The sequence below is a fragment of the Hydra viridissima genome, unplaced genomic scaffold (assembly GCF_058129835.1).
Source record: "Hydra viridissima isolate aposymbiotic clone 2 unplaced genomic scaffold, HvirCarnegie_v1 scaffold_10, whole genome shotgun sequence".
NCBI lineage: Eukaryota > Metazoa > Cnidaria > Hydrozoa > Anthoathecata > Hydridae > Hydra > Hydra viridissima.
In genome coordinates, this window is record NW_028324309.1 from 14,627,157 (window position 1) to 14,650,469 (window position 23,313).

The following is a 23,313-nucleotide window of genomic DNA, read 5'->3' on the forward strand; positions in this document are numbered from 1 at the left end:
AAATTCTTTTACATGTGTTTTGTTTTCCTGACAAGTCTGCTTGTTAGAGTTTGGTTGCTTTGATCATTCTTCAGCATGATTATTTCTTCAGCATGATTATTTCTTCAGCATGATATAGTTCTATTTTTTTTCCAGTTTTTGAAACAAAGCTAAGAGAGTTATTAATGATTAGAAGTGAATGGTTTTTTCTTTAGACTTGTAGCATAATGTATTTTATTCCAACAAATTTTATTTCCCTTTCTTGCTTCATAAACATTTCTTATTTCTTTTTTCTAAAAACACTCTCATAACCTTCAAGCAAGTTAATTACTCATTTGATGTAGTTTTTTGAAGGATAAATAGTTAAGATCAAATGAGAAATTCTCAAAAGAAATTTTCAAAATGCGTTTAAAGATATTTAAAATGTTTGATTTTTTTTTTCTTTTGCTTTTTTTTGCTCTTTTACTAAAAAATGCATTTCTTTTATTTTTAAAAAATCTTTTACTAAAACAATTGAAGATTTTAAGATTTGTATTCTCAAACTTGTTTTGAATTCGTTTTTAAGTCCAGTTAGATATTGTTTTAACCTCAGTTCATCACCATGTTTACAAATACACCACAATTTGTAAAAAGTTGATAATATTTGTGTTTCAAAATCTTTTTAATAAAAATTGTTTCAAAGAGCTTTTTATGGAAAGATAATTTTTAGTCTGAAGAAATTTTTTGCAGTTATCATATTTAGCTTTGTTTTATAAGCATTTAAAGTCTACAATGGTTTGTATGAACCACTTTTTTTTAGAAATAATGGTTTTTATAAAGAGACTTTTACAGAGATATTTGATTTTCTATGACGTTGGCAAATTTGTTCAATAAAAAATCACTATCAATAAAGTTATTAATATTTTTTTGATAGTTTTTTTACATAACTAAAGTTAAGTCTATTGTCTTCAAAGCATTTTCTATTAGAAAAAAATCTTCATAAAACTACTTCATGAACTGTGTTGTTTTGCAACAATAAATCTGATAGGTTTTGATCCAATCTCTATCATAATAATTATTTGTTTTAGATTTTATACTACTTTTCTTGCTTTTAATGTGCATTCATTACTTATAGTATTTGTTTGTTACAGAGTTTTGAATATATTAAAGGATACCCAAAAATTATTTTTAATGGTTTTTCTACAAAGAATAAGTTCAAGAGTCTTACACAGAACAAGTTATTGCACAGTTGCTCAGTATAAGAGGTTTGCTTTTTGTCATTCTGGCTCTTTACAACAAGTTGATGTAGTTCTTTTAAACTGTATTGCTGCAATATATTTCTTTGTATAGTTTGTGTTCAGTTTGTTCCTAAAATTACTGCATGGTGAACTTCAGCTGTTATACTTTTAATACTTTTGCAATTTTCTTTTATCATGTTTAGTACAGATCCTTTTGTTAAGTTAAAACATGGCTCCCATGATGAATTGATTCTCTTTCACAAAAAACCATTTGTTTGTCAATATGGTGGAGTACTACCAGAACTGCACGTGGCGTTTGAAAGCTGGGGTAAGCTGAATGAGCAAAGAGATAATACTATTCTACTTATGCATGGGTTGTCTGCTTCTCAACACGCAAGAAGTAAACTAGTAAGCATTAACTAAAGTTTATTGAAAAATTATGTGCCAGAATTGTTTTGGATGATATTTAGACTTCTCGTTTTAAAATCCTTAATCAATGCTGATATAATATAATACAAATTACTTTTTAACTATTATGCTAAGCATAATGATAAATATTCTCAAACTGATGCAGATTCAGAGCAAGTCTGTATTACTTTAGTTAAATTTCTTGTAACAGGATTGTTCCAAATCAAAAAAAGGCTGGTGGGAAAAGTTTATTGGACCAGGTTTATCTCTTGACACAGATAGGTTTCATGTTGTATGTGTTAATTTACTTGGCAGCTGTTATGGAACAACGTAAGTTTTGTTAAATAAATTTATTATACAGCTGTTAACATTTAAAAATTTCAATTGATTGCTAGTAAACCCTTTTTGTAAAATTTTTTTTATTTCAGTGGTCCATCAAGTAAGAACCCAGAAACTGGAAAAGTAAGATTTAAAATGTTTTTTTTTTTACCAAAAGCAAATTACTACAGTGTAAACTAAACTAATAAGTCCTAATGATTGTATTACTTTATGTGTTTTTCTTAAATTTTTAGGAATATGGTGGAAGTTTTCCTATTGTTTCAGTAGCTGATATGGTTCATTCGCAGTTCTTATTGCTTGATAAGTTAAATATCCATAAAGTAAGATTTCATGTATAAGAAAACTTACACTAATTTTTTTCTTCTCAGAGACTTAATTTTGAATTATATATTATTATTGTGTATCAATGGAGGTAAAGGACAAGATATCATTGAAAAAGTAATTTACTGAATTTATTTTTAAAAAAAGTTGATGTCTTGCTTACCACAATTTATAGTAATTTGAGCTGTTTATTTTTTTAAAGTTTTTTTTAAACATTTGCTATAATAAAAATAAGTTTTTGTTATTGCAGAATTATGATGCAAAAGCTAACAATTTAAATATGTAATATGTTTACTTTAGATTTTTGCAGTTGTGGGATCTTCCTTGGGTGGTCTTCTCTCATTCATGTCAGCTGCTCTTTATGGTTCACAAGTACAAAGGTATGAAGCTTCCATATAGATGAAGAAATTTTTTATCATTTATATACTGCAATATTTTAGAGTAGTTTTTAACTTTTATCCCACCAAAAAAGCTTGTCAGTTTTCAAAAAAAAGATGATTTTTATTTTGTGTGCTCTTGACAAGAATGGTAAGTATATCATCTGGGGGAAGTGCTGTTGCATCTGCTATTGCTTTTCGTTATTTACAACGAGTTGCACTCATGAGTGATCCACACTGGGACGAAGGAAACTACTATGGTAAATCTTTTCCAACCAAGGGAACACAACTTGCACGGTAATTTAACCTTTATTAAGTTTTTTTCTCTTATTTTTTAACTGTAACTTCAAAAAGCAGTAATAAAAACCAATATTCAACATTTGTTATCAACATAAAATCAAACTCCTGTATTAAAAATTCTTGTTTTCAATATGACAATATCATGATTATTATGATTTTTTTATATATTTGTTTTTTTAATAGTAAAATTGCAACATTAACCTATCGGAGTGGACCTGAGTGGACAGAACGATTTCATACCAAAAAAATTTCTAACCCAACTGTAAAATTGCCAAGATATGATGGCTGTGAGTTTCAAATAGAGGACTACATTCGCCACCAAGTAACATTTTAGCTTATTTAAATTTTCTTAATGGTTATTAACAAGTTTGTGTTAGCATTTTATAATAGCATATTAAAAAATTACTTTTTAATTGCTCAATCATGTATTAAATTTTAACTGATGATAATTTTCATTTTAATGGATTAAAAAAAAAAAATAAATGATAATTTACAACAACTCCAACTTGATTTTAATAGATTTTATTTTGATGCTTCTCTGTTTAATTAAATATCAAGTTTATTTAAAAATTAAAAATCACTAGCTAATTACTAGCTTAAAATTACTACTATATATATTACTAGCTCATTGTTTAACAAGAGCTTTCTCTGCGTTTCCTGTTGCTTGCCACCTAAACTGACTGCAGGTGCATATAAGATAGTCCTAATCTGTGTTGCCCATTTTTGTGACAATGAATGTTTTCAAAGAATCTTTGGTGTTGTGGGGATGCTTATTAACATCTCTCTCATTGATGTCCCACACATAATAATCCAATTGGATTCAGGTCTGGAGAGTTTGGAGGCCACAAGTTTGAGGTAATGTGATGATAAAAATGGTCTGGTAACCATTGTTGAGTCTTTTGAGCCTCATGTGATGGTGCAGAGTCTTGTTGAAAAGTGTAGGACCTTGCATTTCTTATTTTATTGATCCATGGCTTAACAACAATACATAAAGCTTCCTGTAAGCAGCAGAATTCTTCTTGAAAGAAGTGTGGTGGCATCACATGTCATTCATTTCTAACAACTCTTAAAACCATAACAGATGCAGGAAATTTTGTGTGCATGACTGTTGGAACTTCTTAAGGGTCAGCACATAGCCATCTGTCATTTCTTCTGTTCACCTTTTTATCTTAGTCAGAGTTTTTTCATCTGAAATAAACCAAAAGCATGTTTTTCTCATCAGGATATTTTTGTTTGTGTTATTTTGTTTAAAAGCCTTTTGGATCTTATCAAACAACTCTCTTTGGTGGTCTGTGACATAAATCTGGCCTCGCCTCATCACATATGACTTATAGCAAAGATTTTCTTGAACAGTCTTTCAAACTGTGGCTTTTGAGACACTCAGGTCTTTTATAGATCTTATTGCCTTTTTGGGGGTTCTTATCAATGATAATCTAAACTTCCTGAAGAAAAATTCAGTGTTATAGTGCAGTCAGAGCATTGCTCATATTTTTTATGTTTAGCAAGTTTATAAAATCGCCATCATTGTTTTTTTAATTCCTTACAAAGTTTAAAAATGAAAGATGAAGAGAGTTTAAGAAGTTGTGCAAATTATAAATCATTGTGTTCTGCCTGTAATGCTACTACTACAGCATGTCTTTTCATCTCTTGTGTTATCTGTTATGAGTAATTACCTGCAAAAATAGAAAGAAAAAAAAAAAAAAAGAAACATCTACAAATGGCAACAATACACAATATTTTCAAACAATTGACACACAAAGTATATATATAAACATATATATATATATATAAATAGCTTGAAAGTTTGTCAGTGTCTAAAAAAACAATTTATCTACATACATTTCTGACAATATCTCAAGTATTTTGTATTAATGTTTATGTTTAGGGTGTAACATTTGCATCAAGTAAAAATTATGATCCTAACAGTCTGATTTATTTGTCCAAGGTAATACGTTTGTGTTATCTTTAATGATTAGATTTGACAAACTTTATCTTATTGTGTATTTTTTAAGTTATCGATGAATAAAAAGCAGTTGAAGCAAATGCTTGTTTAAATAATTTATAGGATGTTTTTCACGTTAACAGAATTTTTAATTTTTTAGGCAATGGATATATTTGATATAGGAGAAGGTTTCAATAGCATGCAAGAAGGGTTTTCAAGAATTAAATGTCCGTCTTTGGTACTTATTTTTATTTTTAACCATACACTTGTGTGTTGTGCTGTATACTTCAAGTCGATGTATTTTATGATAAAAACGAAATGCCAAATGTATGTTGCATGTACCCTGGTCACATGTTTCACGTTTTATTTATTCTTGTAAGATCCTCGGAGTTACCAGCGATATACTTTATCCGTCTGTTAAACAAATTGAGGCTGCCAAAATGATATCTGATTCAGGTGAATATTTTCAAGTTTGATTAAAAAAGTATGTATATCTCTGTTGTTTTTTTTCTCTTTCCGTTGCTACAGCGTCAAATTATTTTTTAACAAGTTATATTCACATTTGTAGCTGAATCATCTCTTTTAATGATTAGGCAATAAAAATGTTACCTTAAAAATCACGGAAGGGAAATTTGGGCATGATACGTTTTTATTAGATGTCGATGGGATGGGAAAAGATATCAAGGTACTGACTTATGCAACTACTTTGAGGATTATTTTTTTTTTATCCATTTTACACAAATTTATCCAAGCGTTACTCATATTACATAATTCTTATTGGTTTATATAACTTTTTTTTAGGAATTTCTTGAAGCATAGCTTATAGTTTGTCGTTATTCCTCCTCCGCATTTTGCTTTTAATGCAATTACGATTAGCATTTGTAAATAGCACTATTATGAGAAACTATGAACTTTTTTAGCTTTGTAAACTCAATATTTTGTTAAATGACGTTTTCTATCCAGAGTAGTTTTTTTTGAACAAATGACGACTGAAGAGTTCTAAATACAGTTTGTAGCTTATGCAATTACGAGACTTTTTTTTCAAGTTTTTTATTTATGCAAAAAGTAAAGAAACCGAATATGCTTAAGATATATCGGTTACTTTATTATGTTTTATATTTACTTGAATGCGAATATAGTTTTATATATTTTTAATGCATTCATTTGGCATATTGATATATAAATTTTTAACTTGGTATTGTACTTGACTAGTTTTTTAAATATCGATTGTTCATATCGTGTTTAACTTCTAATTTAAAAATTTCGAAATCACTTTATGGGAAAATGTATTCTTAATTTTCTAACCTCAAATGGTTGTTATACCCTGTAAGTCGGGCCATAACGGGCAGTTTTTCTCAATTTAAGCTAATAATAAAATTTATCCAAAGTTGAGCAACAGTAGAATTGTTTCTTTGAGAGCTGCCTCAATACTTTGCGGTCCTTCTTCTATGACTTCCGAGGATGTCTGTCATTCCGTTTTCACTTTATATCTCTGTACCATATTGCCACGTATTGATGAAACCAGCCTTAATTGAGGCAAATTATGAACTCCTTTTTTTAAAGCGTTAAAAAAATTTACCAAAAAATATTCAAGAGTATTATAAATATGTAAAAATACACGCTAGCTTTAAAATGATAATAAAAGGATATGTAACGAGATCACTCAATATGTAGTATATTTATAAAAATGCATAACTAGGTGACTGCTAAGAATCCGGACGTAAAGTATCAAACATGAAAATAAATATCACATGAACAAAGTTATCAATTTTACTAAGTGAAAACCATAATAATAACAAACTTGTATTTTACAGAACAAAAAAAAAATGTTTATCAGTCCATTTCGGCGAACGCGGTCAACTATTGTGAAAGTACTCATCCAAAGCCATTTCTCAGACATGGCTAACCAAATTAACAACTTTGGCTCATATTTGCTTTTTCTTTTGAGCTTGATCTCATTAGACGTTGTGTCGGGATTAGAAGTATAATATCCTGCGTTACCAGAAAGATTGGTTAAAGGAAAATATGACTCCGTCGTCAATGATCACTATTTTTTTCTGAAAAAGTGCAACCAATTTTCGGCACTAAGGACGCACAGCCACTCTTTAAGCCAATGTTCTTTTTAGCGCTTTAATTTTTTTACGATAACGAATGCTGACCTTTGTGTTGATAATTTTAAATATATACTGCTGGCTAAGCTACGCTGTGAGACACCATCCTTCTTATCAATCAATTTTTCAGCGTGTTTCATCTGTTTCTTAGGCATTTTTCTTGCAGTCCGACCACTTCCGATTTTTCGTTTTGGTTCTATATTGTTCTCCTTTCTTTAAAGAATATCGTACATGATCGATTTTGGGACATTTTCCATGCAAAAGCTATTTACAATAAACGTTTTGTTCTCTATTGGATGCAAATTTAAAAAAGCGTACACTCGTTTTCCGACTGCCTCTTGATTATTCAAAATTTTAGACATGTTTAAATAAGTTCTAAAAAAATAAATACCACGCTATATTGCAAAGGCTTAAATTTTCAATATGGTAGGAATTATAAAATAATAAAACATCTTTAGACATTGAAGCTATAAAATTTTTCTGGATTTTTAGTTGTCACATCGCGAGGTTAGAATTATTTTGTTCTATCTCCCATTTTAAAAGTTGGGAGAAAATGAGTTATCAGTTTTAGTAAGTAATGATTACTTTTAGAATACGCTATTTTTTTTTTTTTTTTGAATAATTTGTTTAAAAATAAATAATTTAATTAATAAGTTATTACTTTTTTAAAAATTCAAGCCAAAATTTTAAGTAATTTTTACTTTTAGAAAAAAACCAAAAATTTTTTCCTAAAGTTTAAAATTGGAGATAGAACAAAATAATTCTAACCTCGCGATATGTTATTCATTACAGGCAGTTTGTCCATAAGTGATATCTTATAACAATATCGTGATCATTCTAAATATGATATTAATACCATACACAGTAAATAAAAAACCCGTTATATTTTTAAAAAACATAACGGGAGTTTTCCTCGCACATAACGGTTCATTGCCGTTATGTTTAATACTTAATATGTATGAAAATAACATAACGGTTTTAGCGTTATGTTTTTTCATAGCAAAATTGCCTTGAACATAACGGTTACATAACGCCAATTAGCCGTTATGTGAGAGGAAAACTCCCGTTATATAACGCGTATTTTACCGTTATGTTTAAAACCTGATATAACGGGTATTTATCCGTTATGTTACCCGTTATGTCAAATTATAATTATTTTAAAGTAGGTTTTTTGAAACCCATGATTAATAACAGAAATTGCTAAATAAACTAACTAACATTGAACATTTTTTATGTTTATAAAAGTTAATTTAAAAAATAAAACAAATTCATCCAGTTTAATTTCCTAATATATTTATGTTAAATTATTTTTCATAATCATGAAAATTATTTACAAAATAATTGAAGAAATTAACTTAATGACATTTATTAATTCAAAAATACTTCACATTGCTGTAAAAAGATTGCAAAAGAAAAATGCATTTTTAAGAAAGTAAAGCTGATCGTCCGAAGCCGCAAATATCTTGCAAACATCCCAGAAGCTGCCCAAAACAAGAAGGATATGTCAAATCTAGCAAATAGTAAACGGCCATCAAAACAACCACCATTTCACATGTACTGATCAAGGGCTGAACATCCATCTCGACACCTCTACGACTCCTTACTCCATATTCCGTTTTATTATAGATAACTTGTGGACCATACAAGCTTGGCACTCTTAAGTATTCATGTATTGAATCACACTAAAATATTATAAATACAAAATAAGTATTGCAACCATAAAAAAGAAACTATTATTAATACATTAAATGGGTTTGAATCAATGTTAAGTTTATATTTTATAGAACTGGCTTAATACCAAATAAAAAAAATAAAATAAAATTTACATCAACTTTCATAAACAATTTATCAGTTGTCTTCTTAGAAATAAGTGATTTCTGGAGCAGCATTAAACTTTCAGTATGGGTTTGCGAATCGGGAGAAATCCAAATCAACATCTTTTGAATCTTAAGAGACGAATCTTTAAAAATAGGATACAAACAAATCGCTTCTTCCAGCATCAATCCAGGCGCATATGTAACTCTTTTCGGAAATATACTATAAGTCTCGTTATTAAAAAGATGTCTGTTTAGAATAGACAGTGTTGAAAGTGATGGCTTTTTCTTATTAAGTTCATTCTAGGTGAAAGAAAGAGTTATATACATTCCTTATTTTATAACTATTTAATAAAATAAAGTAATGACCTGACACTTAATATTAATTATAACATTTCAAAATTTTTTGCGTCTAAGTTTACTTAACTAGACTATAATTTCTGATATTAGAATTAGAAATCATTTTTATCCAAAAATTAATAAACACAGAAAAAATCTTACTTCAACATCTTGTAATAGCTGTTCTTTATCTACAACTGATTCGGACAAAATTGGATTTACTGCTCGGCTACTATTATTGATGGAACTATTTACAACAGAAAAATGAGGAAATCGCTTAACCTTTAAACTATGACATTTACTAAATTGTCTTTGGCGATAATTATTAGGCAACTTTTTGAACAAGAAATCCTAATAGAAAATTAAAAACTTTAATTAAATAAATTGAATCAAACAATTTATGTATACAGCAGCAAATTTGAAAATCTGAAGTAAAATATAAAAATGATGGAAAAGGAAGGAGATCAAAAATGAATATTAAAATAGTAAATATTACAAATTAAAAAAAATAAAAAATATTATAGTATCAAAGACGTGATTCTTACCCATTTATGGCTGTAAGAAGGATATAAAGAAATGCAAGTAGACTTTAACTTTGCAAAGAATATTTTCCGTAACAATATTCTATTTTTGATATTATTATGATTAGGCGCATGCAAACAGCAAAAAGCTAATAAACAAGACATTAGCTCTCTAGATATCACCTTATCTTCAATAGAAAACTTGTTGCTCAGAAATAGTTTAATGTGAGGTGGAAAAAAATCAATGAGAGTTTGTTTAATATCACCATCAAAAGGGATTCTGTTAATCTAAAAATTTATCATTAATGTAAATGTTAAAAACATAGGAATAATAAAAAACATTTTGTATCATCATGTGAAAATTGACAAAAGAAAGCATTTACAACTACTAAAGTTGACAAAATAAAGAAAACAGATTAGACTAAAGTAATCATATTTATTGCAAATAATATAAACTTTTTATAAAATTTCAATGCAACTATATGATAAGGAATGGCAATGCTGGGGGTACAATATAGAAAATATCCCCTTCTTTAAATTAAAATGCTGGCCAAGGAAAAGCTAAGCCTTCAGCTGCAATAGTTCTAAAAGGAACTGTGTTGTCCTCAACAGCAGTAAAAAAACCTCGTAACACATTGTAATTAAGGCACTGAAGCTGTGAGGTAATAAATACTGTTTTTTCTCCTTTTACTTGAATTTCTTTAATAATAAAAGCAGAAGATTGAAAACCATCATGAAACCATAAAGACGATTCAGGACAGTATTTAATTCCATTAATCTGGATGCAGGTAACAATATTTTTTTTTATAGTAACTTGATTTAATTCACAAAGAACTCCATTACTAATTTCTCCAAAAGAATTATAAAAAGATGCAACAGTGTTTAAAACCATACTCTTCATAGCACTTAAAGGCATATTTTTGAAATTAAAATGCCTAACATTTTTTATTACTTGATGTTTCCTCTCAAAAGCCATACACATGTGGTATCGTAGTGAACCAAATTGTCTGGATTGCTCAGGATAATGAATAAGAAAATGAAGCTTTGGTATAAACTTATCTGGGTATAAATTCATAAAAAGAGTATGATGGGCTGCAATTGTTTCTTCTAAAGAGACGAAGTAAGCCTCAGTGGTAACTGGAGAGAGACACATTTGAAGAATACGCAGCAGCTTAATAAGACACAAGAAATGACAATCAATAGTGATACTTCTTAAAAAAATTGGTAAAATACGACAAATAGAAAGAACTTGAGCACTGCCAAATTTCCCCTTAATAACCAAATCTACTATTACAGGTGGTTTTTCACTGTCTTTTGGGTATTGAAACAATTTTATAAAGTTGTTCAAGCTATCGATTGTAAAAAAACCTTTCAAAACCCCATGATTCAAGTAAAGTTCTATCTGCAAAGGTATTACACCTTCTAACAAATCATGCATTGGATCAAAAAGAACTTGCTTTGTCACATCAAATTCATTAATTTCAGATAGAACACTGTTAGATTGAACGCCATATAGTTTTGACCATTTTAAACGTTCAACTCGGGGAAGACTAGAATTATCTAGTTCTTTGACTCTCATCTTGTGTTCCTCTAAACTCCTTATTTTACACTGAGAATGTTTATTATAAACTAACATTTCTGACCTGGTTGAATTACAAACTCTACAGCACCTAACAACTTTCTTGCTAAAACCCTCTTTAAAACCAGCAATTGCATTGCAAGTTAATGAATCTCCAATAAAGTGTTTTAACTTTACCATGAATTTTTTACCATTAGCATTAGTTAAAGTTGAGGAATCAATCGATGATAGTTCATTTAGAGATTGTACCAAGTCAAGAAGAAGAGATTTCATAAAGCCTTTTACCTTAACAGATTTAGAACCAGTTATTGCTAAAAAGAATATTGAGAAAGATTTACTTAAGCAGCATTGCGGAATGTTTAACAACTGAAAATATAAAACCCACAACTTGTGCTTTCCTCTAGATTTGCCTATTGGATTAGTTACACCTAAATCATCTGAATACAATGAGATAGGTATTTCTGAAGAATACTCTAGAAACTTATCATATTCATTTGTGTAAAAATAAACTGAAGTATTTCTTTAAATGGAATAAAACATCCATGTAAACTGTTTTTGTATACTAACTGAATTTGTGGCATTTTAAAAGCAGTTTGAAAATATCTTGTTCTAGAATATTCTGTTGATAGTTCTTTACAAATTGTAGAAATCTCTTCATTTTGTGATTTATTATTAAAAATATTTTGCAAGCTTGAAAAAATAATGTTTACCACATTTTCAGAGCATCGATATTTTCCTCGCAAATGAAGAGCTAATGCAGCAAGTTGATCTTTTCTATTCTCCTTCAAAAATTGAAAATCATCCGGTTTTTCAATATTAAAATCATTATTATTGTTAATTACTTCAATTTCAGTATCAAAAGGAGCAAAACAATTTCTATTGTGAAGTTTAAAACCTTTAACACTTTTAAATTTTGAAAAACAGTTTTCACATACAACTGAACCTTCCTGACCATGTAATTTAAGATGTGATATCATTACATATTGTTTACTTGTTTGAAAACTACAATTAGAACAAGATAAAATTACTTTTTGAGATCCAGGTGGTTCAGCACTTGATTTTGGTGGTTCAGCAACTTGTGCAGCAGTTGATATTAAACTTAAATTTTGCGATCTTGAAGACACATCTAAATCCTCAAGTACATCTTCATAATTAGAGTCTTGGTATAATGTTGATTCAGTTGGAAGTTGAGGAATAATGGATTGTTGGTTGTTAAAATCGAATGAAACAGGATCAGAGTGTCTATCTACAGCTGAAAAAACAGCTTTAACGGGAGAAAATTCCTTTAAACTTTGAACAAAAGTGCTGAGCTCATTATTTTTTGCTATGGATACAACTTCCACTTCTAGATTTTGTTCATTTAAAATGGCAACAAATGTTTCAGAATCGACTTCACATCCATTCCACATGATGCCACTTATATCACTGTTATCAAACTTTTTAGAAGCTAAAAAAGTATAATTTTAAATTAAATAGCTCAACCATTGTTTTTGGCATATATAATAACTTGATTAGTATGAAGACAAAAATGAACTGTAAAGAATTTGAAGATTGATTAAAAAAAAAAAGAAGATTGAATAAACAAAGAATGTGCATTAAAAAATAAGCTTACCATTAGTTAAAAAGTCTGCAATATTGCTATTACTAGCAAGAACAATTTTCTTTTCACCAAGATACTTGACAACAACAGCCTTTATCATTTTGAACTGTTAATTATTAGAAATAGAAATCAGTAATATAGTTATTATTACTTAGAAAACTTAAATTACACAAATAGTATATTTGACATTATTTAATAATCGCAATATAAAATAAAATTAATTTTAAGAATAGTAATAAGTAAAAAATGGTAAGTATTAAATAAATAGTAGTAAAGAACATTATTAAGCAACATACAAATACAGTGAACTCCTAATATCTTGAAGCCTCCAAGGGACCAAGAAAATAGTTGAATTAGCAATATTACATACATACATACATACATACATACATACATACATACATACATACATACATACATACATACATACATACATACATACATACATATATTGTTATTATTATTATTATTATGATTATCAATATTATTAAATAATATTAATAATATAAATAAATATATAATATTAATTATTAACAACCCAAATGTCGTTTAAATGCTAAGAAGTAACTACCTTGAGAAAATAAAATAAGAAAACTAAAACAGTAAAGACCTTAGGCGCTACTCCACTTATTGATAATCCCCGGCTCTTACCTGCACTTCTACTCCAAGCGTAAGTTAAGCCCAATATTTGCCACAATTGTAGGTGAGATTTCTCAAAGAAGCTGCCTTTTCTAATGTTAAAGGTTCTTTTGCAGCGCTTGACTGGACATCTCCAAATAACTTGATCAACTGACCCATTCTTTGTTTGCTGTGTGCAGGGCACGTTACATACACTACAATTCATGCTTTCAGCGAGTAAACCATAAGTTCTGCACCAGTGAATTGTAGCTTCGATATCGTATTTGAATTTTGCTCCTATTTCTGTCAAAGAAAGTGAGTCAAAAACGTCTATTGTTGGTCTTCGAAGAGCCATGATATGTAGATAAATGAAGAAGCAGAAAAACTATTTTGAAGCACTCCTTTTTATATGACAAACATAATGAAAATGAATTCACGGGGGGTTAACTTGAAGTTTTAAAAGAAAGTCAATAGTTTTAAAGAATTATTTTTATAATTAAAAAATTTTTATCTTGTTTTAAAGTGAATTGTAAAATATAATCAATGAAAGAATTTTTCAACTTATTTGACAAAAGTTTTAAAAGACACTCAAGCTAACAAACTAAGAATCCAGTTGAAGCAAATTGACGCGATAAGAGTAAATGCCATTGAATTTCATTACCTGGTAAGAGAAAAAAAATGCGGTCAATACACCTGATTATGAAACTTAACGCACCGGTTCTTTGTTCTTTTATTCGAAATCTTTTATATAAAAAATAAAAACCAGGCTGTTGATACTTTGAAAGGATAACTTTTAAACAAAAAAAAATCACTTTTCAAGATGGCGAATATTAGCGATTTGTGGTATATTTTTGTACTTTCGACATCAGATTAGAGCACTTTCCGTTGATTTTGAGACCCATGTTTTTATACGATTCTTAATCAGCATAAAATTCTCTATCAGAATCAATCATAAAATTAGGGGGGGGGGGGGGGGAGAAAGTGGAGTAGCGCCAAGACCTTATAAACAAAAATTGCAAAGATTCTTTAAACTCGCGCTATTTTTTACTGATAAAATAATCTGTTTAACATAACGGTTAAACATAACGCTTTGCAAATATATATTACTATACTAATGATTTAAGCACCATTTACGCATTATAACACTTTCAACACTATTTCAACTTAACATAACGGTAAACATAACGCCAAAATTTTCGTTTACCGTTATGTAACCGTTATTTTTGCGTTATGTTTTTTGCTGTATACAGTTAATAGCCTCTTTACTAAGTTTGTAAAGAATTTGTGCGAAGTAGTTTTCTTCATAGTTTATTACTTTTAAAACAGAAAAATAAATAAAGTAAAAGTTTTTTTAAAACTGACCAAATTTGTTTATCACCTAACCTCAAAAGACAATCAAAATAATTTTTCCACCATTTTTTCTTCAACTTTAAACTATTTTACATATTTTATGAACACAGTTACTATTTGCTGCGAAGCCTCTTGAAACTATTTTGTCCCAAGAGCTAAAAATAACTCACTCTTCCCTTTTTTATATATAACTAGATCATGCTCTCTTTCTGTATATTTCTAAAAATGGCAGGTTTAAAGCCTTGGCTTCAGCACTCATGCATACAAAATAAAAAAAATATGAAGGGATTGGAAACGATACGAGGGATTGGAAACGATGCGAGGGATTGGAAGAAATGTTTAGATTTTTTTTACACTCTAAAAATGAACCTTTAAAATTAATTTATCTTTTATACAATTTCCTTTATGTACCTAATACTGTATAACTCCTATTTTTCTATTTACCATAACATTTATTTCATTTTATATTAATGTTCTCTTGAGAAATAACGGGTGATTACTAAAAATCTGGACAAAACTAAACATAAAATAACTTTTAATCTAGAAGACCTATTTTATTGTTTTAAAAAGAATAAAATAGCAAATTTATTCTAATTTTAATAAAAATGTTTATCTTAATTCAACAAGACCTTGTCTTGTTATTGTGTCGAGTCTTCTGCTAGTAGACTCTGCCAAGCGTTGTACCAGCTCTTTGTCAAATTTCTTAAAACAGTAAATTATTCAAGAGCGTAATTGATCCAAATTCTCTGCCTGCCAACCATTTTTGTAAACATCTCCTTTGATACAAGACCAAAAATCCTCAATACAACGACATTCAGGCATATTTGGAGGGTTTTCACTTTTTGTTACAAACTTTATACGATTTTCATTCAAAAACTTAACAGCTTTGTTTGAGTAATGGGCACTTGCTAGATCAGGCCAGAATATGTATTTGGTATTTTTTGGAAGCTGTTTGATGTGTGGTAATAGTTTTTTAGTCAAACATTCATCAACATAAATATGCTGGTTAATAGCTGTTCCAGACTGTACAATGTATGGAGTTGAAAGGCCAAAAGGCGAAATGACCACGTAAACCAATAATTTTTCTTCAAATTTCATTTTTTCATTGAATTTGACATTGTTTGGTGTTAATTCGATGTTACTTGAATAGAAATTATCATTACCATTAATTTGGCTGTTTGAGAGAGTAAAATAAGACTCGTCATCAAGAACCCAAATAAAATCTTTATAATTTTTATAGAGTTGACCACACAAACGTCGGTTTTTTGCTCTCTGGCTCTCAGTTCGACTTGGAATCTTCATTTGTTTTCTTTTTTTTATTGATGTTTTGGTTTTCAATGTCTTAGAAATAAGTGACTGAGAACATTTGAACTTTTTTGAAGCTATACGCTGAGAAATGCCAAATTTATGGTCAAAAAGCCTGGTAAGTTGACTGATGGCGCGCTTAGTCATTACTTTCGGCTTTCTACCACTACCAGTTTGCCTTTCAAATGGTTTATCTTCTTCTAGACGTTAAATAATTCCATATATAGCTTCAAAATGAGAAACAGTGAATGATTTAGGTTTATCTGAATTTTCTTGATAAAACTGGTACACACGTTTTCTCTGGAGCTCTTCGTTTGACGTCATTTTTAATACTAAATTTAAAATACTTATATAAAAGTTAATATATATTTCAAAAGAAGAATAAATTTGCAACATTTTAAAAATTGTTTGAAAAAATAAGTATTAGTTGGATATAGAAATATTATGTAAGCAATTTTGTCCAGATCTTTAGTAATTACCCGTTATTTGTTGTATTAAATCTTTTGGTTCATTCTTTGATAACTTGTTCTTGCTATATCTTCTACTTTTTATCGAGGTTATTAAAAAAAACACCAATGCTCCCTTGTAGTAAGGTAAAGAAAAATCTTGAAAAGGGGCAATATAATTTCTTTTCTTATTTTAGTTCACTTCGTTTTGTTTCACTAAATCAAATAAAGACGCGGCCAGGCTTTCTTTATGAACATGCGTACAAACGCACAAACCTGCAGCAGTGTTCACAACTTATTAACTGACCTTTTGATTTACAACCAAACCTAATACCTTTTAAGTTTAGAAAATTTACAAACGGTTTCAAATTGAGTGATGGAATCTAAGTCTGATAAGCCATCACTCTTCTTGGAGAAGATATCAGCCTCTCTCAAGTCTCAAGTCTCCTTGTCTTTATGTGATGTTGTAAATCGAAGAGCAGCCACAAATTTGTAGGACGGCACACAATTTGAAAAGAACTTGCTCAACATGCTGTTAAGAATCTCGAGAGTCAAATCTTTTTTTGATGATCTTTTAATAAACCTCAAACTTTCTCACCTTTTAATCTCAACTTCAAATGTAGTGTTCCTTTTCATACTCACATTTGAAATTTCAAATAAAATTGATTTTTACGATTTTCATACGACTATGAAGTTGAAAAGAAAGCTCTTTTCACTTTCATGTTTATATCATTTCTCTGAGTAAACAAAATCAATCATAAAATACTATCGGAATTATTATCAAATCACGAACTTGGTCGAAGATATGGAGTGTCTCATACTACAGTCGTTTGGGTTCTACAAAGGTTTATAGAGACCAATGCTCTTGCTAGACGACTTGGCCAAGGCAGACCACGAGCTACCAATGCCGTGGAGGACCAACTTTTAATGCTTCGAACACCTAGAGAACGGTTCACTACTGCACTAAGTCTCCAAATACAACTTGCTGAGGTTCATGGAACTGCTGTTAGTCAAGATGCCATAAGAAGAAGACGTCGTGCTTTAAATTTACGACCTCGTGCAATAGCTACTCGTCCAAGATTGTCAGTAGACCACCGAAGAAACAGACTGGATTTTGCAAGGAGGCATATGAATTGGGAAATAAATGACTGGGGACAGGTCTTATTAACAGATAGTCAAGGTTTCGTCTTATATGTTCTAATCGCTGCGCAAGAGTGTACAGAAGACCAAATTAAAGATTTTTAGAAACCACTTTATATGAAGGCGGCTTATTGATGGTATGGTACGGAATATCTTTAACAGCTCGCACAAAGCTATTTATTGTTGATGGTAGACGTCTGACTTCTCAACAATACCTTTTGCTCCGTACATTCAAGATGGATTCCTTCTTATGCAGGATAATGCTAGACTACTTACGACACATATTGTTACTGAATACTTAAATAATGCTAATATTCAATTGTTAGAGTGACCAGCTTGCAGAAAAGATATGAACCCTATAGAAGGAACTTTGCGACATAATGGGACGCCGTGTTAGAAGGCAACATCCACCACCTAGCAGACTTGACAAGCTGCAACAAAGTTTTGTGCGCGTGTGGAAAGATATCTAAATAACAAAATACAGAAAATATAGCTTACAATGAAAGACTAATTAAAACCAAAATTTATTTTAATAAAAAGCACACATTAAATTTATGATTCAAGCTTATCGTATTACTGGTATAATATATATATATATATATATATAAATTATACTTAGTCTTACTGAGATCTTGTACCTTATTTTATGCATAAATAAACCGAAGAAACAACAACTATGTATGGTGTTTAAAGATTCATGCCTTACGGCCATCATCAGCTGTGAAATACCTATTTCATAATTTATATAGGTATTGCTAATGAATATGTATATATATATATTCATGAGCAATACCTTTAAAGACTCTCTTTTCATGGTAGAATGTAAAATAAACCTTGCAGGGTCAGTATAAACCTGAGGGGCTAGAAAGTATATCTGAATTGAATTTAGTGTTGGGATATATAAGAAACAGACATACTAGAGAACATATAAACTTTTTTCTCCCGCAAAAAACAATTTTTCTAGAGGAGAATTGATTACTTTATTTATTAGACATTCCCTAGTACAGGGTGCGTCAAGTATTTAAAAGATTTTTTCATTTTAAAAATAATAAAAACAATTTGAATTTTTTATAAAAAAAATTACATAAGTGAAAGTTCTTATGAAAAGTTTTTCAAACTGTGTCTTCTGAGACATTCAGGTCTTTTGCGAAAGACCTCATTGACTTTTGGGGGCTCTCCTCAACAATAGTCTAAATTTGCTGAATAAAAACAGGCTGTTTTGAGTGCAGTCAAAGCATTGCACACACTTTTTAAGTTTAACAACTTTATGCACCATCATTTTCTTCTAATTCCTTATGAATTTTAAAAACAAAAGTTTTTTAGTTTTTATTGTTAAGAAAAAATGAAACAAGTTTGTAAAATCGTTAAGTACCGCCCCTCTCAGTTTTTTTTTATCAAAACTGATAGATTTGATTTGGTTGATTAAATATCTAACATATTGAAGACTTTGTGATTCTTATTTGTCATCATAGTATCAGGAATATAGGAGCATCAAAGTACAATATTGTAAAATGTTAACACCAATAGTTTTTTTTTAGCTTACATACGCTGCTCCAAATACGAGTATCTGCTGTTCACAAACAGTCCGCAATTAATATTTAAAAATCCTTCAATAATAACTATGCAATGCTAATTTTTTCAATCTTTTATTGAACTTGTTTGAATTAATAACTGAATTGAGATGTTTTTTAATTCAAAGTCATCATATATTTATTAAAACTCATGTTTAAAAATACTCTGTAGGTATCTGACGACTAATGAACAGTGAAATAATAAGAAACATGAAGAATACGGTTGCAACGCAGACTGAAGACTTATTATGTTACTGCTGTAAGCGACTCTACATTTGTCAGCAAGGTGACGTTAAACTGATCGACACTCTTGTGCATGTTCAATTGGACGGAGTTGAAAGTGGAGTGTTTGTTTCAAGAAACTTCGAGGGAGCAAACAAACGCATATCAAAAAAAGCCCCAGGCGTTTTACGTCAGTTTTTATTTGTGCTATTATCATTTTCTTTCTAAATGTTAATAAATTTTTAAAATAAGTTTTTGTATAAAAATTTGTTTGCTTTAACTGTAAATAGTTGTTAGAGATACAGTAAATATTGCTAAGCACATTTATAAAGAGTTTATAAATAAAACTTTTAATACATTTTCCTTAAAAAGAATGATGTAGTTAATAGAAAAATTTATTTTAGGTAACGTTTTGAAAGCGAGGTCAATTTTCAAAATGACACCACGAAGAAAAAGACGAAGAAAGGTTCTTCACGATCTCTCAGTTTCTGATTTTACTGATGTATCGAGTATTTTAAAAAGTGGTATTTATACTCGGAAAATAGTAATTAGCGATAATATATTTGAACCTCCCCAGCTCTCTCCACCTGACATTTCTTTCATAGGAGAAGATAAAATAGCAGATGATGAGTTTTTAAACAAACGTTGTCAAGAAAAGTTAAAAAGTTCGAAGTTGTCTCGCGATGAGTTCCCAAATGCTAATCAAAGATGCGCTAAAATGATTAATCACGATCATCCGCTGTTTAACATAAATGGATCTTTTCACAACTTAAGAGAGCAGAATACAGATTTTAAGTTCACTTCTCAAGAAGACGAAAGAAACAAGAGAAACTCTAACGGAAAATTATTAAGCGTCGACTCCAAAGCAAAACATTGTTTTAGTGAAAAAGAGAAAACTTCCCAGCTAAAAGGTATTGAAAAAGTACTGAAAAAACAAGGAAAATATTTTTCCGAACACAAAATAGCTGTTTTATCTCCGGAATATAAATCTAAACAAATGAACTATGAAAAAACAAACTGCCATGCGATTGAAAATTCGCCTGCTTCAAACAAAGTAGATCTGCATCAATATTCAAAAGATACTCAACCTATTGTTTACTCTTCACCTCTAAACAACGTGCATTTAAAGACATCGCCACCAACAGCTGTTTTAATAAAAGCTAAAACGCAAAAATCTCCTCGAAAAACGATGCTTTCAACAAAGACAAAAAATACTGGTTCGTTGCCTTCATTAATGTCTATAAGTTTCAACGAATCTGATGATCAATTTATAACTTCGTCTCCGGTTTTAAGTCCAAAAGCAAAAGAACCGCTTATTAATGGAATATTTACATACGTTTAAATTCGTTGCAGCACAAGCTTTAACTATGGCACAAAATTAATCATTGATACATTTCCAAAATGGTGTTGCGTGCGTGCCAAATACTTGTGAATGTGTATGTAGTAGAACCTCGGAAAATAATACCCAATTATAATGCTGAATTATTCACAATACTAATTATTCACAAACTTATAATGTTCACAATCATATAATATTAACAACCATATGATATTCACAATCGTATAATATTCACAACCATATAGTATTCACAATCGTACAAGCATAATGCTAATTATTTACAATCAACCTAAAGTTTTCATAAATATTAAAAACGTCCGATTTGCGTTGTAAAATAGATATTGTTGTTAAAATAAGTTAATTTGTAATGTTTTATTAATTAATTTTATCATAGAAGAATTATTTCGTTTTAAAGTAACAGCTTTCCCCCTCATCCATATCATCAAATCATTAATGGGTTAATATCAATTACCTTGGTTGAAATCAGAAGTGACAACCTGACATCCTGCACGATGCTGCAGTTAAGATGGTGCTTCCTAATATTAAAGAGATTAGTTCAAAGCAGTTAAAAAAAAAGTTCATTTTTCATCACCACTAATGATAAAAGTATTTCAATCAAAAAACGCTTAAAACTTTGCATAGGAACTTAAAATGGCTTTTGTAAAACACGTGTCAAGACAGACTGTAAATAGAAGGTTCAACCAAATACTATGCTGCTTCAAAAAAAGTGTTTACCGAAAATGTTGCTGCTAGAAAACCTTTTCTAAAACCAAAAGATCGAATAAAACAAATCAAATTTTAGAGAAAGATCTCAAAATTGAATATATATGAACAAAAAATGATTTTATCTTGTCATCAATTGAAAGACCAGAGTCATTGTCCAAGGGCACTATAACAAAAAGTTTGACTGGTACTTTTCTGAGTCGTGATTACCAGAAGGAAGAGACTGGGGTTGTATCACATATAAAGGCCCTAGGCTAAGCATTTTATAGAATAAGCGAATGAATCAGAGACGCTTAAGAACTATTGATTCCGGTTTAGGGCGTTTTTTTTAGCGAAGAACCAAAACGGACTTTCTAACAAGATAACACTCCATGAAACAATCAAAAATAGAAAACGCTTGTATAAAGAAAACAATATTCAGCTACTCAAATGGTGAGTTCGATTGCCTACTTTGAACCCAATCAAAAATGTATAGACAGTACTGGACCGAAAACTGATTAAAGCTCCTATAATATATAACATCTCTTTGAAAAAATTTGAAAAAGTCTTTCAACAGCTTGCTTAAAAAATGTAACTCTTATCAAACTTAAACATTGATAGCACAATTGATAAATTCATAGGAATTATAGAGAAATATGTTGAGAAAATTAATAAAAAAATTATTGAGCAAACTAATGAGAAAATTTTTAAAAGAAAATCAATGATAAAAATAAAACTATTCAAAAAATTGTCAAAAATTTATCGACTTATCTATTTTGACTTATCGATGTTTGTATCACTATTTACATAAAAATTCGTTAACGTTTCTCGAATGATGCTTAAAACATATAATATAGATACAACTTTAAGATTACTCTTGTTGAAATGAAGTCGATCTTTACAAAAAAACTTTATCGATTTGATTTCTCTTCCGACTCTCCTCCTAATCGCGCCAACAACTTGATCAGAGTAACAAATTATCATCAAGCCCAGGTTAGTATTTATCCCGGAGCTTTTCGTGGTGAAGGAACCATTACATTTTTAAAGCCTTTTACTTTGAGATTTACGAGCTTAACCAGAATACATTCTAGTTGTAAGGTTAATTGTTCTTATCACCAGGTGTCTTTGCATAAGGAGCTTGTAAAATCTTTAGGGGATTACATACAAAGAACAAATATCAAAACATGTATATGTAACGAGACATTAATATAGGGTATGATTGAGGTAATTCTGTCGCAGAAGAAAAATCGATTTTACCATAGTTGCTTTTCTATCAAAATTAAATGTTTGTGATTGCATATAAAAAAATATCTAAATCAATAGGCTCCAGTTAAATTGATAAGTTCAAAGATAGAAGTAAAAGGTCTGCATAAGTATCTTATTCATAACACGGGAGCGTACGTTGTTAATTGGTGAGTTAACTGCAAAAAAGAATTTCGAAGCAAAGTGCAAACTATTGTCTACAAAAACGTATTCTGTACTTTCTATTTCCCACAATAAACTGAAATTGTTTTGACTTATCTGGCATCTTGTTATTACTTCTGCCAGATTTAACATTGGCATTAAGTAACAAAATTGATTTTGTGCTCAAAAACATGTGTTTTGTTTTTTTGTTTTAACAGATTTTGTGCCGAAATCCACTCAGCTGAGCGCTAACGGGCCTATCAAAAGATTTTGAAGAAACTATTACTGTACATACAGTTAGAGAATTTACGTGTAAATGGAGCGAGAGCGAGAGTGAAATAAGAGAATTTACGTGTAAATGGAGAGAGA

General features: G+C 29.8%; 4 protein-coding genes and 1 pseudogene across 6 annotated transcripts; 2 read left to right on the plus strand and 3 right to left on the minus strand.

The window, feature by feature from the left end:
- The first annotated feature begins 89 nt into the window (after positions 1–89).
- LOC145181694 (uncharacterized) lies at positions 90–6,168 on the plus strand. Its single transcript, XM_090065414.1, has 13 exons — positions 90–1,223; positions 1,400–1,604; positions 1,816–1,934; positions 2,033–2,066; positions 2,177–2,263; positions 2,565–2,644; positions 2,789–2,938; positions 3,125–3,263; positions 4,827–4,886; positions 5,044–5,121; positions 5,264–5,339; positions 5,477–5,568; positions 5,685–6,168. The coding sequence occupies exons 1-13, from the start codon at positions 1,150–1,152 to the stop codon at positions 5,700–5,702; spliced, it is 1,212 nt and encodes a 403-aa protein (XP_089921540.1). The 5' UTR covers positions 90–1,149; the 3' UTR covers positions 5,703–6,168.
- A 2,097-nt stretch (positions 6,169–8,265) lies between these two features.
- LOC149883259 (uncharacterized) lies at positions 8,266–9,953 on the minus strand. Its single transcript, XM_090100424.1, has 4 exons — positions 9,693–9,953; positions 9,310–9,498; positions 8,821–9,111; positions 8,266–8,676 (listed from the first exon to the last, which is right to left on the minus strand). Exons 1-4 carry the CDS (start codon positions 9,831–9,833, stop codon positions 8,419–8,421), a joined length of 879 nt encoding a protein of 292 aa, XP_089956550.1. The 5' UTR covers positions 9,834–9,953; the 3' UTR covers positions 8,266–8,418.
- A 131-nt stretch (positions 9,954–10,084) lies between these two features.
- LOC145188973 (uncharacterized) lies at positions 10,085–14,397 on the minus strand (annotated as a pseudogene). Its single transcript, XR_016456397.1, has 3 exons — positions 13,499–14,397; positions 12,860–12,953; positions 10,085–12,694 (listed from the first exon to the last, which is right to left on the minus strand). The product of XR_016456397.1 is annotated as an uncharacterized LOC145188973 (transcript).
- A 936-nt stretch (positions 14,398–15,333) lies between these two features.
- On the minus strand, positions 15,334–18,354 carry LOC149883260 (uncharacterized). Of its 2 annotated transcripts, none has more exons than XM_090100426.1 (3): positions 18,332–18,354; positions 16,600–18,172; positions 15,334–16,452 (listed from the first exon to the last, which is right to left on the minus strand). In XM_090100426.1, exon 3 carries the CDS (start codon positions 16,265–16,267, stop codon positions 15,536–15,538), a length of 732 nt encoding a protein of 243 aa, XP_089956552.1. In that variant the 5' UTR covers positions 16,268–16,452; positions 16,600–18,172; positions 18,332–18,354; the 3' UTR covers positions 15,334–15,535. The 2 variants fall into 2 exon arrangements, with proteins under 2 accessions (XP_089956552.1, XP_089956551.1); XM_090100425.1 differs by having other exon boundaries at positions 18,322–18,354.
- Positions 18,355–19,244: 890 nt separating this feature from the next.
- LOC145182135 (uncharacterized) lies at positions 19,245–21,231 on the plus strand. Its single transcript, XM_080057411.2, has 2 exons — positions 19,245–19,689; positions 19,904–21,231. Exons 1-2 carry the CDS (start codon positions 19,464–19,466, stop codon positions 20,839–20,841), a joined length of 1,164 nt encoding a protein of 387 aa, XP_079913537.2. The 5' UTR covers positions 19,245–19,463; the 3' UTR covers positions 20,842–21,231.
- Positions 21,232–23,313: the final 2,082 nt, after the last annotated feature.